This window comes from Gallus gallus, chromosome 9 (assembly GCF_016699485.2).
Source record: "Gallus gallus isolate bGalGal1 chromosome 9, bGalGal1.mat.broiler.GRCg7b, whole genome shotgun sequence".
NCBI classification, from domain to species: Eukaryota; Metazoa; Chordata; class Aves; order Galliformes; family Phasianidae; genus Gallus; species Gallus gallus.
The window spans coordinates 12,319,819-12,335,654 of NC_052540.1; the positions used below are offsets into that span (position 1 = coordinate 12,319,819).

At 46.9% G+C, this 15,836-nt stretch overlaps 1 protein-coding gene across 4 annotated transcripts; it reads right to left on the bottom strand.

Moving 5' to 3' along the window:
- Positions 1-2,207: 2,207 nt before the first annotated feature.
- On the bottom strand, positions 2,208-15,819 carry BDH1A (3-hydroxybutyrate dehydrogenase 1A). Of its 4 annotated transcripts, none has more exons than XM_015291389.4 (7): positions 15,747-15,819; positions 14,508-14,626; positions 12,485-12,557; positions 10,971-11,081; positions 5,819-5,960; positions 4,870-5,022; positions 2,208-4,059 (listed from the first exon to the last, which is right to left on the bottom strand). In XM_015291389.4, exons 2-7 carry the CDS (start codon positions 14,588-14,590, stop codon positions 3,590-3,592), a joined length of 1,032 nt encoding a protein of 343 aa, XP_015146875.2. In that variant the 5' UTR covers positions 14,591-14,626; positions 15,747-15,819; the 3' UTR covers positions 2,208-3,589. The 4 variants fall into 4 exon arrangements, with proteins under 4 accessions (XP_015146875.2, XP_046754369.1, XP_025009129.2 ...); XM_046898413.1 differs by having other exon boundaries at positions 15,188-15,819; XM_025153361.3 differs by having other exon boundaries at positions 15,175-15,819.
- Between the last annotated feature and the right edge of the window lie 17 nt (positions 15,820-15,836).

A 15,836-nucleotide genomic window follows, 5' to 3' on the forward strand; every position in this document is an offset into this window, starting at 1 on the left:
TCTTCAAACAAGCACATAAACAGCAAACAAAACACTCTGTTAGCAAACATGATTTTAAAATAGCAGCCTTCATCCTACCCAGCTCTCTGCCCCCTCCGCTTCCTGCAGGCTGCCCTGAGCTGCTGTCTGGGTGTAGGAACCTGGTCTGAATTCTTCCTGCCTGTCCTCAAGTCCCGGGGCCCTTCCAGAGCACAATGGGAGGCAGTAGCCCCCCACCTGCCCCCCACCTGCTGTGCAGGAGCTGCAGAACACGTTGTGCCGCTGCACATCTCAGCGTGGCTGTGTGTGACAGCAGTGCTCTGCCCCCTGGGAGCTGCTCCCGAGGAGCTGCTGTTGGGTCTTTTGTGAGTTATGCATACGATGCCCTCCTGGTTTGCTGGGACCAAGCTGGAAGCTGCTCATTTTTCAGAGCCACAGACCCTGAAGTGGCAGCAGCTGCGTATCTGCCCTGCAGCGAAGTCTCCGCTTCAGTCAAATCTCAGCACAGACTTCGTGGCTCAGCAGCTGAGCCATTCGCACGTTTAATTCAGTAACTATTCCATTCTTACACTGGATTCACTCGGGGCAGGCATCCTGTGCCCAGCTACGTAACGCTGCCAGGACTGGATGGGCCCCTTTCACTTTCTGTTTGCAGAGCAGCGAGGCTCAGACAAACCCCGAGGGACAGCAGTCCGATTCCTGGCCGTGAGATCATTTGCTGTTTAATTGGGAAATCCCCACCAGCAGCGGTCACGAATGGCTTGTCTCAAACACCACACTCACCGCTCTCAGCGCAAGGAACAACCATATCTCAGGTGGGTAGGGCTTCAAGATTCCCTCCCTAAGGCTTAGAACAAGATGTAACAGCCGCTGTTAAAATTACCCCATCTCTGCTGCCTCCCACCACACCAGAGAAGTTATTTTTAGGTTATTAGAGCCTTACCGTGGAAAGCTCTGGTGACGATCTGCTCATCTCCCAGGCAGAGATGAGCTGATCTCAGGCAGATCTCAGCCATGTGGCTGCACGGAGAGCAGTGCTGCAGGCTGGCCAGGGGCTTTCTGACAGCCTCTGCTCAGTGCGCTGAGCAGTGAACCACTTTTCTCCCATCTAATGAGTTATGTAAAGTAAAAGCAGCATCCCCCGTAACTCGAGCAAAGAGGAAGAGGAGGGATGTGTTCCCCAGCAGCAATGTGGTCTCAGCCCAGCCTGCTCTGAAGGTCCCTCTCCTACCTTTGGGTTAAACTGGACGCACATTTGTTTCTCCAGCACTGTTTGTTTTACTTTCAAACGAACTTGGTGGGCTGAAGCTACTCCAGCAGTCCCAGTGGCACCATACAGGCAGGACCCAGCGTGCACTAAGTTGCAAGGATAGTCAAGCAAAGCTGAAGGAGATCAGCTTTTAATGCGATTCTCAGGGCAAACCCCTCAACTGTGGGATTGCCGGGATTCCAGCAGGAAAACTAACAAGCTTGCTGCCCTCATGGCCGTCAATCAAACTCTCCCAGTGTCAGGGAAAGTCACAAAGAAACCCAGGAATGGCCCAGACACATAGGAACGTCCCGGCCATTGCCTCCCACACCACATATTTGGCAGCACAGTCCTCTATGAACCATACTGCAGCGCTGTTATCCAGATGTTTTGCTCTGCCTTGCAAATTAGTGCCTGCTGAGTCTCTTGTGGTTTATCTTACGTTCTGTCCCAGAGGGAAGGCCACATATTGGAAAATGTGGCAATGCTTCTCTCCGTACCACCAGATGCAGCCACCACATCCACGTCACTTCAGGGGATGATGGAGGTCTGGAAGCTGCCTCATCACAGCTGAGGTTTCATGTGAGGTTTGCCAGGGTCCAGCTGCACGCCGCCCTGCTGAATCACTGCCATCCCCCTCCTCCCCTCTCCATAGCTCAGTGTCTCTTCCCACTCTGTGGGAATAATCCATAATAATCCTTTGTAATCCGTGGGAGCCTGGTACAGATGCGGGCTTAAAGCTGCGAACACATGGAGCCCAGGGGTCAGACGTGTTTGTCAGGGGAGGCAGGAGGGGACGTCTGGTACTCGTACTGAAGCCTTGCACAAATGTGGACACGTAGGACTCCAGGCTGCAAATGAGCCTCTGAATGAAGCGTGCACGTGTAACGACGGATGTCCAAATCAAACCAACAAATAAAACAACTGAAGCATATAAGCTTTTCACTTTAAATATCAAAAAATAGAGGGAGCCTCAGAATTTTGTTACCATCCATGTACACATTTATTAAGCCAAAGGAGTTCAGTCATGTCATGGTATGTCACCGGAGCACATGAGATCCCTTCTCTTCAACTTGCTAACAACAGTTATCTTAATTACTTTGTTTTTTGCCTTTTGAGCTTAAACAAATTAACTCTTTCCACACTTCCCCATGAAAGGCTCTTTTGTGGCTTTTTCTTTCTCCCATCCTTTCCTTTCAGTACAAAACAAATGTAAACATAACCACCATGGAAATGAAACTGCTCTAAAAGTTACCTTTCTAATGTTATGGACGGTTTGTTAGATTTATATCCTGCTAGAGGTACTTCGGCTCGGTGAATCCTTCAATCAAGTTAGTACTATGAGCAGCACCTGCACTGGGATCGTGCCTACAGACCCCGGAGAGGGTTAAGGCCCTTCTGTGCAAGGTGCTGCACAAATGCTATGCTGTAACACATTGAAGTCTCTGGCAAAAATGGCATTCAGTAATGCTACTATAACCCTCTTTGCTTCCCTCTGATCAACGGTGACCCTCTCAAACTACAGGAGATGGAGTGAAACTCTACTCCAAATGAAGTCTGGAGTTGATGTTCAACTACTGTTGAAGAGAAGAGAAACGTTACTATGGGCCAATCCTGATGACTGCAGTCCTGTCAATAAAGCTCCTCACGCTCATGGGAATGCTCATATGATTAAGAAACTTCTGTGGGAGGGTTCTGCCAAACGGAGTCCCTCTACCACTGAGCTCCTTCCTTCCTTTGCAAGAAAGCATGCAAGAAAAGCAGGCTGGTTCCTTTCCCTAGTAATTATTGGTACAATTCTACGAGAAAAAGGGATATGGTCAGTTGCTTGGTTTCAACACTGTGTTTTGAGTTCTGATCCCCAAATTAAAGAAGCCTCTGCTTTGCTTTGGGCTACTGTGACCAGGCCTGGGAAAGCCTGTTGGACGCTCCCAGTCATCAGGAGGCAGAGGTTTGCCACTACAGCATGGAGGGCCTCTGCTATATGGTGTGAAGGCTGCGTCTTAAGCAGGAATTCTGAAGATTGTGGATGATCAACAGCAGAAATTATTCTGGTACCATTTCAGAGCAATTGATATTTCACTAATGATTTTATCTCGGCATTCGAGGTGGAAATAACAAGATCACATGAAATAAATAGCAAAGAAACAATGTCCCTGCAAACATAATACATTCCTGCCTATGAAGCATCCCTTGCAAGTTACTGCCCTTTAGGTTATGTCAGGTGTTTAAATGAACCCTTTAGAGCTACAGTACTCTGAAATGAGGTTAGAAAAAATTAAAAAAATGGGAATTGTGTACAATGCTCTCCTTAAAACAAAATCCCCCCCCCCCCCTGGGGTAGCCTAGGAGTGTGAGGCCTCAATAGACATAGAGCCGGTCTGAAATGGCTGCAGGCATGTGCGTCATGATCTGCATGCGCAGCCACCAGTAGTAATCCATGGGGTGGTAGCGAGTGTAGGGGGCCGTGGAGGTGAGCGCGTGGGCGACGCTTTCAATGACGGGGGAGGTGTCTGTTGAGCCGCTGTTGCAGTACGTCTCCATCTTGCTGACCTGCTCATCAAAGTACTTTCTGCCGTAGTCTTTGCGCACTATCTCGGGGAGCTCGTCCCACATCTTATCGGCGATGGCTTTGATTCGCTCGGGGCTGTACAGGTTGGTGGCAGCTATGAAGTTGCCAGGCTCCACGATGCTGACCATCACCCCCTGGGGCTGCATTTCGTACCGCAGGCAGTCAGAGAAGGCTTCCACACCAAACTTGGTGATGCAGTACGGTGACCGGGCAGGACTGCCCATCCGACCCATCATGCTACTGATGTTCACTACACGACCTAGGCGGAGGCCAGGGAAAGCACAGCTGAGTTGACACGTGTAGAGCAGATACCTGACACACACCACCCACTGGATTCATGGAAGTGCATCCAGTTCACTCTGCACATCTCTAAGAGCTGCCTGACAGACCTGCTGCTGGCTCTGTCTGAGCAGTGCTGCCCTATATAACAGCCTTCAGGCAGGAGAACAAGCCCACTGCAGGGTGCTCCCTTTACACGCAGGCATACGCACATGGTGATGCAGACAGCACAGAGCTATGGGGAACACAGAAGAGGCTGGACTGAACCTGCATAGTGGGAAATAGGATTGCTGAGCAACAATCAGGACTGAGCTCAGACAAGAGGAAGCAGCATCAAAGCAAACCTCTGTCACCAAGACTAAGCTTGGTTATTTGCAAGGCTAAGGCACAATATTCAAAGGTGTCTTATACTGCCTGCCTCTCAAAAGTGATTGCTCCTGTACTACAACTGGGAAAAGCACTCTAAGTCCACTGCTTCTTTTTCTTTTATCAGCTGAATTGTGGCTTCAGAAACAGAGCTGGGCACCCTCTCCTCTCCAGAAACCACCCATTTTGGTAGTGGAGGAGACCATGGATGCTGCAGCCTAATCAGAGGCTGCACATCATAGCACTGTCTATCAGTGCTCTATGCTGAGTTGCACTAAGAAGAGGAAGTTTGACCACAAAAACAGCTACATTCCCGTGATGGAAGAAATGTTCCCTGGACCACATATAGCCCAGGTGTCCAGCAAGACATGGGGCAAAGGAGAGATCCATTTCACAGAATGCCAGTCAGGAGGAGATCACTCACCCTTTGACCTCCGGATGAGTGGGAGGAAAGCCTTGGTGGTTCGCACGGTCCCCCAGAGGTTCACTTCGGCTACTTCCATGTAGGTGTCCATGCTGGTGAACTCTACCTCCCCAAACGTGGAGATCCCAGCATTGTTAACCAGCCCCCAGAGCCCTAAAAGACAAATCAAACGTATATCTTCTCTCTGAGACAAATGAGATCAGCTTGGGAAAAGCTTTGCTAACAGATTATCGAAGCATTTAACAGAGCACTTACGACCTGTAGTGATGAAGCCAGACAGAAAAGAGCCCAGAGTGAGACTTAAGTTTTCTGAGCAAATATAACCACAATCAGGATCAGCCAGAAAATACTGGGGAAAATGTAGCTTGACAAAGGGTGGAGTGGTTTCAGGAATGCATGAGCAACTGGGATTTTCACGACACTGGAGCAAAATTTGCTCATGAGAATGAAAGACAGGTACAGCTACCCCCTGAACTTTGACATTTACGGTAACATCTACAGTAGCATTAACCATAGCCAGCTTCATGAGAAATCCTCTGAATAACCTCTCTACTTCCTTTGTCAATCTTTGAACACAGGCCAGGATTTATGCCATAAAGGGAGTCACAAGAAACCTCAGGTCACAAGAACAAAGCACTAATCCCAGGGTCTTGAAACAGCACCCCAATTTCTGCTCATGTCCCCTATGGGAGCTAGTTGAGGAAAAGCAGAGTGGTTTTTTTGTTTTGTTTTCTGGAGATGTCGTCTGATGGTGCAAGTGGGACGCTGCATTCTGGTCTGGCACATTTAAACAGATCATTTGCTCCACACTGCTGCTCCTCAAAGCTTTTTGCACTCCAATCGCAAGTGCAGCTTCTGAAGTATGCCCTGAAAATGCCCTCAGAGCCCAGCTGAGGGAGCTCTTGTCATCTATCTGCATATGAGCTTACAGCCCGCTGAATGCACCCACCTTTCTCTGGGTCCTCCAGGCTGCTATTCACATGCTCCACTGCTCGGTCCACCTCTTTGCTGTCACAGACATTGAGCTGCACAGTTCTCATTCGGTCACTGTTCATATTGTCCAGATCCTTGGAGCCACCCTCTCCTTTATTCTAGAGGGGAAGAAAGAGCCGGTTTGAATTTGGCCAAAGAGTTGTACAGAAGATCAAATACACACCAACCACCAAATCAAGCAAAAGAGAATATGCAGGGCAGACAGCATTATCAGGATAGTCCTGCAGTTCAAAGAGGAAGGAGATGAACAGGGATGTTTCTGCAGGAGAACACCATTCCCTGAGCCATCTGGCCATCAGCTCTGCCATTGAGACAGCTGGTACCAACTGCTTTGACCCTGGGAAGCAGGCAGAGCTGGATCTGGCCCAGCAACATAACTCCCACCCAGTACAAGCTCCTGAGATCAAGCTATGATCCACCACCACAGCGATGTGAATGTGGTACCACTGCCACTTTAGCCTGCATATGGTGCACAACAAGTAGTGTGGTGGTGGTGTGGTATAAAACGGTGAGTGGCTGCACATGTACATTGCATGTGTTTCTCAGTCACACTGCCAGCTCCGGGAGCGACAGTCCTATAAAAGGGACTGCCTGCCTACTGCTCTCTCCCTTCAGCTGATCTGTACACACAGCTTCTGCTGCCTGGAGACATATCTGCTGCCTCCAACGGACTCCTACAGAGTACAATCATCAAACGTCTGGCCAACGTGCCTGTTAGTAATTCCCCAGGAGAATCTTACAGCATCTTACATCTCCAGCATCTTACTCTCTTCTCTCTCCACGAGCTATTTCTCACTCCTGCTTCCCATCTCCACTCCTTTTTTCCTCATCTCAGAGCAATAGACTCCCCCAGCTTACACATATATATCTGCTCACAGTCCAGCCATGTAACAGCAGCCAGCCCTTCAGACACCTTTCACGTGAGCAAGCAACAAGGCTGCCATGCCCGAGGTGTGTTACTTCAGTGGTCTTGCAGCCTAGTTTTGCTTTGGTGTTACAAGGACACAGACACAGAATATTAATAGGAGTTTGTAACTATTCCTGAATTGCTTTCATGATTATGAGCTACTGGACTGTGCTGGCCATGCCGGGGTACTTTTGTACAAGATATTGATTATCTGGATCTGAAAATAAACACTTTTTTGGAACATCTCTGTCTTTACTGTAAGAAATGCCCCATGTCCCTCAAAATCACCCCTCACTAGAAGCTTTTACTCCCCATTATCAGGCTAGCCATGAAGCATGTTCCACAGAACGATCTGACGATTGCTCCCCTAGCTGAGTTCTCAGTCCTTCAGGTAGCCCTGCTTACTTTGTTAGCATCACTAGGTTAGCATCAGAGTGCTCTTTACTCCTCAGCTTTTATAAGGCGGAAGTGTAGATGAGGTCACAGGGGTGACCATGGATTGCTCTGTCTCAGTGCCACCTTATCTTTCAACACACCTTCTCCTGGTTCCTCTTGCTCCAGTGCTTATCTGCTGTGCCCACACACAGTACCCTGAAATTCATTAACTTAAGTGCCCGGTCTCTCCTACATATTCTTCTCCACCCTCCCTTATTCCAAAGCAGACCATTAATATTGTTTAGTGCTTTTCTTTGAGAGAAGGCATTTACTGCACTCACTTCACACGGAAGCATATTGCATACAGAATTGAGCCACTAAAAGTTCCATGCATAGTTTAATGACGTTTGGTTTTACAGTGACTGAAAATATAGTTTGTTGCTCACTCAAATCCACTTTGGTGCTCAAGTCAGTGTGCGTGGCAAAGCACTGAAAAGCATACAAATGGCACATGTGGGAATGCCAGGAGGGAATCAGCAAGCACGCAAGCCCCTCATAATCAGCAGCTATAGCTAAGAGAGAATGGACAACAGCAAGACCAATGTGCTTCTTCCCCCCGTCCCATGTCTGCAAGGTCACCTCCCAGAGAAGAAAACTGCAAGAACCACCAACCCAAGCCCACAGGGTCATTCCCTTGGCTCCTCAGGAAGGGCAGATGGGTGGTGTTTCACTCAGGTACCCTGTGATGCTTTCATGCACTCCTGGCACGGGACTCAACCCCTTGGCCCATAAGCAGCAATGGAAGGACCTTCTCACATTATGTCAAGAGACCAGTGCATCTCTGCTATCAGCCCCAACGTTCACTGACCCCATGGCAAGAGGTCTCAGCTCTGGCATCACTGTCTCATCTTCCTCTTTCCATGGCCACTCTCTGGAGCCCACAGCTTCAGCTTGGATCTTTATCACTGCATCCTTGAAATAGCACGTGGCTCTGAGCACTCTTTCTGAGCCCTCCAGTAACTCACTTGCATGCTGGGTTGATCACCTAACCTCTGGCGCTCCACCCTCTGCAAGCCCCAACAGACCTGAGCACACAGTGCAAAGCAAGCAGAGATCCCATAGCACTCCTGACAGCAGTGACAAACATCACATGTCCACTGGTAACAGATACTGATGGAAAAATACCTTCTTCATCTTGTGTCAGCTGGCTCCTCCAGCTATTAACCAAAGAGGAAAAACAAGACAGCTGCAGCATGATTGTTCATGGAATCCACTGTCTTTTGGCAATGAAGAATCAACATAACTCTCAAACTAACATTTGTTAGTGAAAATTGTGAAACTAGTGAAATAGCACTGTTAGCACAGATACACTCTTGGGCTGCCTGAAGTCATGACTTTAAAAACCCCTCAGATTTCCTTCAGTAAAAAAATACAGTCAGGTGCTCAGGACCTGTCCACTCTAGGAAATGCTCCTAACAAAGAGTCAGCACTGCACATACTTTGTGTCTGCAAGGAGAGTGCATACCCTGGGGATATGACAGTGCCCTGAGCTGAAGTGTGGTCCTGATGTGCAGCTGTGCTCTGACAAGTAGTCATGTGAAAATAACACTGAAGTTTAATACTCATTTCCTCTCAGTCAGGGCAAAGTCAAATATATCCAGTTTACAAGCAAAACACAATGCTTCTTATTTCCACCTTTATTTCTCTCTGGAGCCAAAATAAATACTAGCATTGTTCTACCCCTAAAATCAGCACCACCAATAATAACACTGATTTTATAGCATGTGGTTCAGCTCACAGTTTTGCTAACGAAACCTGTGGCATAAACAGAAATCAGCTCAGTGTCTTGGAGTTCAGTTCTGCAGGGCTAAGAGCCTGTTTTTTTCCATAATGAATAGGATCTGAAGACACACAGTACACCAGCTTGTTGGCTGTGCCATTTATAGCATTTTTCTGATGACAGCTGCTGGTACCAGTCTTGCCATGGTCACACAAACTTTGGAACACGGTATGTGAATCCAGCTAAAAAATCAACACTCAATTACACAGGGATACAGTAAAGATTTTTGCTGATTCTTGGTGAGGAAACAAATGTTGATCAAAGAGTTCTGGCATGCTGCTTCATGTCAGCTTCTGCTGAAATTATCAGAGGCCAAGAATTTCCACTAACGTGCTGTAGTGGAAATGCTAAGTCATGGCCTGAAGCAGTGATTGAGCACCTGGTGGGAAGGCAGGGCCAACACAGGGGAGCTCAGGTGCACACAATGCATCTGAGTGACTGGGAGGGGTGGAGCCAGGATGCACCCCTTCCCAGACCTCATTTAAGGGTTGGCAGTGGGAATGAGGGCACCTTAGTGGATGTTTCTGCTTACTGGAAGTCTTCCAAAGGTAAGTAAGTCTTTCTTCCTTTACTTCTGTGTCTAGGCTTCTCTATCTGGACTTGTTCTCATTTGCTGCAGCCTAGGGTTGTGCTACTCTGCTATTACTGCTGTACTTTCCATCACACTATAGCATTACGCGTGCATTCAGAAGCATACTGAAGACACCAAAATGGAAGGGAGGCTTCAGCAACAGTTAAACGGATGCTGTGTTTTTCTGGCAGCTCAGACTGAGGAAGTGAAATAAGGAAGTAACCCCGTGGCTCTGAAATTTTTGGCTACTGTCAATATGTAGGCAGGCAATTATTCTGAACAGTGGTTTTTTTTAAATCTACAGTATCATTATCTTCTCTGATGTTGACTTCTAGTTACAAAAGCATGGTAAAAAAAAATCTGCAAAAAAAGAACTCTTCTATTCTTTCTCTTCTCAATGTCTTTAGAAAAGCAGTGGCTTATAGCAGGTATCCTTTTCCTCTGTGAAGCCTGTAGAGGGAGCCAAAGTTAGAAAATAGACCCTTAACTCAAAGCTGAGACCAGAAGAGACAGAGCTACCTAAACACATCTCTCAAACTGTGGTAGAAAGTAACAATTTAAGCAAAACATTGTGATAATGGCAAGACTAATGACAGAATATTGATAATGCTTATAAAAGTACCTGATAAAGTCTCTTTAAATAATATCACTGTGAATGTCTCCTAAATAGACATAAGTGAACTAAAAAGATTAGGATCAAAATAACTGATTTGCTCCAGGGTGTCCTGAAAAGCAAGCTTGTTTCTCTGGGAAATGACCATGCAGCTGAAAAAGAAGGAAAGCCTCCTAAGGAGAAGCTAGAGTTCACTCTCATTCTTCATGACCAGGTACCTTGGACTGCTCTTGGAGAACAAACCAATGTCTGCATTGCTGAGCTGTGTGTGTCCTGGTTCTGCCTCGTATGCACTAGTGAAACTATTGCTTTCACAGTGATTTCAGTGTGTACCTTCAGTGCATACTGCAGTATGGTTGTACTCATGAATTTAAAAAGAAAATATTCATACCACATGCTATAAAACCACTGGTGGTTTGTTGGATGTCATGACTAAGCAAAATAAACTCTGCATAATTATGTGTAACCTGAGGGCAGCTCCAAAGGTTCAGAGTAAACTGATCCTAAAAGCACTTACTGATAAGCCTATAAACTCAGACTTGGGGGTTGAGTCAATTGTATTTGAAAAAGACCAGGATGCCCTGATTCAAATAGGACCGTTTTCAAGCTCTGATGAGCTCTTGTTATGGTCTAGACCAGGTAATGCTCTGTGAAATTCAAGCATGTGTGTCTTTTCCTTTGAGTGACCAACAACCCTCTCCCTCCTTGGCAAGATGTTGTGGAGAGTGGAGATGAAAGACAGGATTTACTGTGTGTCTGTTCATATTCCACAGATGAAGAATAAAGCTTTTGGTTCTCCTACCTTTTGCAGGCAGCCAGCATAGATAATGAAGCCTTTAGTATGTAGGTGCTTGGCCAAGGCAAATCCAAACCCAGAGTCACAGCCTGTTATAAGCACAGCTCTGCTGCCAATCTGCAAAACAGAACAAAACAATACACTGGAACTGGATAATCAAAAACTGACTTGTGTGCACTGAACAAATGGTGTCCTTGGCTAAGAGCAACCTGTTCTAGGGACACTTTCTGTGTTCATTGCCAGCTACTGCCACCCAGTGCTTCCTGAAGACAGGAAACTAAGGCTTCATACCAGAAATACTCCAGTGAGGCAGAATCACTGTCCTCCCAGCACTTTTGGCAACAGACTTTCAAGGCAAAGAGACCAAGTAAACCAGTATTCTCTGGCAGTCCATATCTGTCTTGGGAACTGCCTGGTTTATTTTCAGATTTCAAGAAATGCTTTTGCTTCAATAGGAACTGTTCTTACACTTTCAGAGCAGGCAGGAATCTACTCTTCCCTACCTTGCAGCCTGTAGGGTGTGGGGAATATAGTTTGACTGAAGAAGATGACAACAGGTTAATATTACTGACTGCTCAGTTATCTTTCTCCTTTCAGTGCATAAACCCTCTAGCATTGCATTTTAAAAGCTAAGTAGCATCACAAGGGTTGTATACTTGAAATTAAGATCAATCAGTGATTAGTCTTCTATTTAAATTGCAGGTTTGAAACATAAGTACGCTTCTTTCCTTCTCCAAATCCCTTGCCAGAACACAAAGAGAGGCAGCAGTTAAGTGCTGTGTTAAGAACTGCATTATGTATCAACCATTTTAGCAGCACCAGGTGTGTACACAGCAAGGTGCTGCTGTGGGTGGGATTAGGTAATGACTGTTTGCAACTCATTTCAGCTTATCTCTGTTAAAGCTAGAAGCTTGGCTTTTTCCAGGATACAAGAAGACTGATGAGAGTTACATCAGAAGCCTGACAACACAAGGGCCATATATTAATTCCTTTGAGACTGTCCCAGGCAAGATGTGCATGTGCTGGTACTGGTAGAGCTGAGTTCTGTGCCACATTACAGTGCCAGGCAAAAGGAAAGAGGGTGTTTTGCACTGTTTTTCTGTTAAGTTAGTGCCTTCAAGGAAAGTGCTATTAAAGAAGAGGGTCAGTTTCCAGAGTGAGATGTGAGGACACACCGATTTATTTACAACACTTTGTACAACCATACTCTGGAAAGACTGCTTTATTAAGAACTTGTCATGCAAATTTCCTCCACTCTAAGGTGGGAGATTTCATCTGCTGAGTAAGTTCCAGAAATAGAAAAAAAAAAAAAACCACCAGTCTGATTGTTTATTGCTATCCTTAGTAGCATGTACTGCGTTGCGTCAATGGAATCTCTGTGCTAGGAAAGAATGTGGAGTATGTTGAAGAGGTCTAGCTCAGAGTCACTCTGGCAAATAGGAAAGAACTTGGTAACCAGGCTCCGGAGAGCTTAAAGCCTCAGCTCAGCAGAACCAGATCTTGGAAACCACAATACTCACCTGATCAACCTCACTTGCATAAGAGCGGCTGCCACATGAGGACAAGACGGGGAAGCAAAATCTTTGCACAGGTCTGTTAAAGAAAAACAACAACATGGAACAATCAAGCATGGAATATGCTGTCCATACCTTGGTGCTGCAGCATACGTATGAAAAAGAATATGGTGTTGCCTTTAGACATAATGTAGACTGTCATCTGAGAAGACAGTCTCATCTGCAGCTCTCCTGAGTCTGAGCCTGTCTCCTGCAGTAGGAAACACTTGTTTCTCACAAGACTCTGATGCTATTTCTATCTGCTGGATCTGTATGGGATAAATGAGAATTCTAAAATAGCTCCTGGTCTGAAGGCACAGAGCTGCTTTCACCTGCAAAATGGGCAGTACAGTGTTTTTATTTTCAACAGCAACAATGCTCTCACTCAGAGTTGCACAAAGCAGGGGTAGTGGAAGTTATACATTTGTCTCTTGAAAGCATGCTGCTGTGGCATTGTCTCTGATATCCATCCTAATGCCGATCTGCTTGAAATCATCTCACTGCTTTTACACACAGCTCCACCCTTCTGTCATCTATGACACTTCTGCAGCATGTACCCATTAGATCCTCTTAGATTTCATATCCCCTCTTAGTAGCTGTTAAACAAAGAGAGATGTCTTTGAGCAATATGTGCCATGCAGATCTAAAGCTACTCTGCATCGTATGTTTGACTCTGAGGAATATATATAACATGTTTAAAAAGCACAGATCAGAGCAAAGCAACAATGCCTTCCAGGGGAGCATCTGTTTAGAAAAGCTTTGTTACCAGTAGCATTTTAGGCTTTGCTATCATCCAGCAAAGCTGGGTCTAGAGAACACACCAGACTGACCCTGACTTTGCCAGCCACCTCTCTGGACTGTATCAGCTTTTTCACAGTTTGCTTTGAGCACTGCCATGGCCTGCTGCCTTCTTGCTTTCCTCCAGATGCACTGTATTTCAGCTGTTCTCTGGTTCCTCTGATAACATCTATCCTTCAGCAGAGCTCCTCTTCCAGGCTGAATTTGCTTAATCACTCACAATTATCTCTGCTCAGACATCACAGGCACTCCCAGGGTGACCTATGCAACACTGAACTACAATCTACAGCTGCTGGCCTGTGAGCTGCATCTTCAGAAAACAAGGCTAAAAAGGTTCTAATAGAGCAGAGCTTTAAACTAGGTGGAAAGGGAGCTGACCTACAGTCATATGATACAACAGATGTCTGCTGCTGATGAGTATAGGAAATCTCTAGCAGATTAGCTATCTTTCCTCTTTACAACTTTGCTAGAGGAGCTATCTTTGCTCTTTACAGCTCTGGCTCAAGAGCAGACCTTGATAGTGTGATGCCATTATCAACAGCAGTGGAACAACGCTGAAGGTGTCAATTCTTGCTTAGCAGACCATTAAGTGGTTTCTCTACAACCAGTGGCACACATACTTGTGTGGGAACCCTGTTATAAAGCCAGGGAAAGTACTCAATTTGCTCTGGGTTTGGACTAGCGGAGTTCTCATCACAAACCAGTACAAAGATTTCTTTGGTTTTTATTTTTCAGAGCTAGGAATTAGAATTAAATAGATATTTTTCTGCCTATTTATGTTCAGAAAGAAAAAAAAAAACAGCTTTGTTATTCAACCTACCTTTCTTTCTTACTAAAAATCTCATCTACTTTCCCATTTTACATGATTAATTATCTCTTTATTAAAGTTACAGAAATACGTGATGGTTCCTTGCACTGCATCAAAGCCTGCTTGCTGTTATTCAGGAATGCCCCAAAAGGTTGTGGAATCTCTATCCTTGGAGACATTCAAAAGCAGCCTGGACATGGTCCTGGGCAAGCAGCTCTGGATGGCTCTGTTTGAGCAAGGAGGTTGGCCATATGACCTCCAGATGGCCTTCCCAACCTCAGCTTTTCTAACATTCTGTAAATAAACTGCCCCACCGAAATCAAGTAAACCCCTGCTGTATGCTTTACTCAAGATCTTGCTCTCCTTCTCTACCGAGTTACTTACCTGAAGCTGTTCCCTGGATTCTTGACAGTCAGGGTTTTTACAGGGAGGTTCAGGAGAGGCCGGGACAGCTTGGTTGCCAACATGCTCCCTATCAACAGCGAGCCTGCTCTTCCTTAGCTCTGCAAGGCAAGATAGCGCCTCACCTTTAGTTGCTCAATTATTTTGTAAGTCATGCTGACTCTGTACATTTTAAAGACAAAATAAAGTCCAAAGGAACTCATCTTTCCCCCTTGCAGTTCCTCACCTTGAGATAAATGGCTCAACCTTCAGCCACCTCAACGTGCTTTTAAAGAAAGAAAAGACTACACAGGGGCTGACAAGCAGGAAGTCGTTCAAAGAAAATGTTCGCTTCCCTGTTTAATGCATCTTAAACTGTATTCTCTAAAACAACTGAGAGTTGAGTCATTTACTCACGGAATTTACCATTTCAAGTAAGGTACATGAGGTAAAGCAGACGTTTGAGGCACAGGTGACACTGTGCTATATGCTCCCAAAGTGCTGCAGCCCATACAGCCACGTGGTTAAAAATGCATTTCCTTGTAATGGAGCAGCTGTGACACTGGGCTGTGCACAGGAATCCCTGTGACCTGGGGGAGAGCGTGGCTCAAGAGTGGGGATTAAGCTCAGAAAGTCCATTGCATTCGTTTCCTTTTCGTTTAAAACTGACCTGGTATACGCACCCCAGCTTAGAGCCCTGTCTCCTTCACCGTAGCTGAAAAATGGTGTCTAATTGTTTGGCTTTATGTATGCCTCTGTTGAATTCTGCAGTTTTAGGGCCTGTTGGAAACGGGCCTAAACTTGAACTTGCTATGAAAGAGCTGCTGTTGGCCGCAGCTCAGCAAAGAAAGGTCTAGAAAGCGTGCATTAAAGGCGCCTACGTCGCTCCGCTTACAGGAGGGACCGGGCGGCTCCGGGAACCCCCGAAACGCTGCCGCTGGCCCAGTGCCGCCCCTCGGCCGTGCCCAGCGGAGCGCACCGGTGCCGGGCGAGGATGCGTCCCCGGGCGGGGGCGTGGGACGAAGCACCCGGGCGGCCCGGCGGGCGGCTGTCACTCGGCGGCCCGGCCCCGAACGTTGCGCGGCCCCGCGAGGGGGGCGAGGGAAGATGTCGGCGGGCGCCGCTACCCGCGCGGCCTGCGTGGCCCGGAGGAGGAGGAGAAGGAAGAAGAGAAGGAAGAGAAGGGGCGCAGCTCGCCCGCCCCCTCCCCGCGGGCACGCGAGGTCATCGGGAGCCCCTTACCTGCGGCCGGCGGGCGTCCCGGGCGCTGGGTTTGAATGAGGCTGGGCCACTAACCCGGCGGCTGGGGCGCGGCGGGGGGCGGGCCGGGGG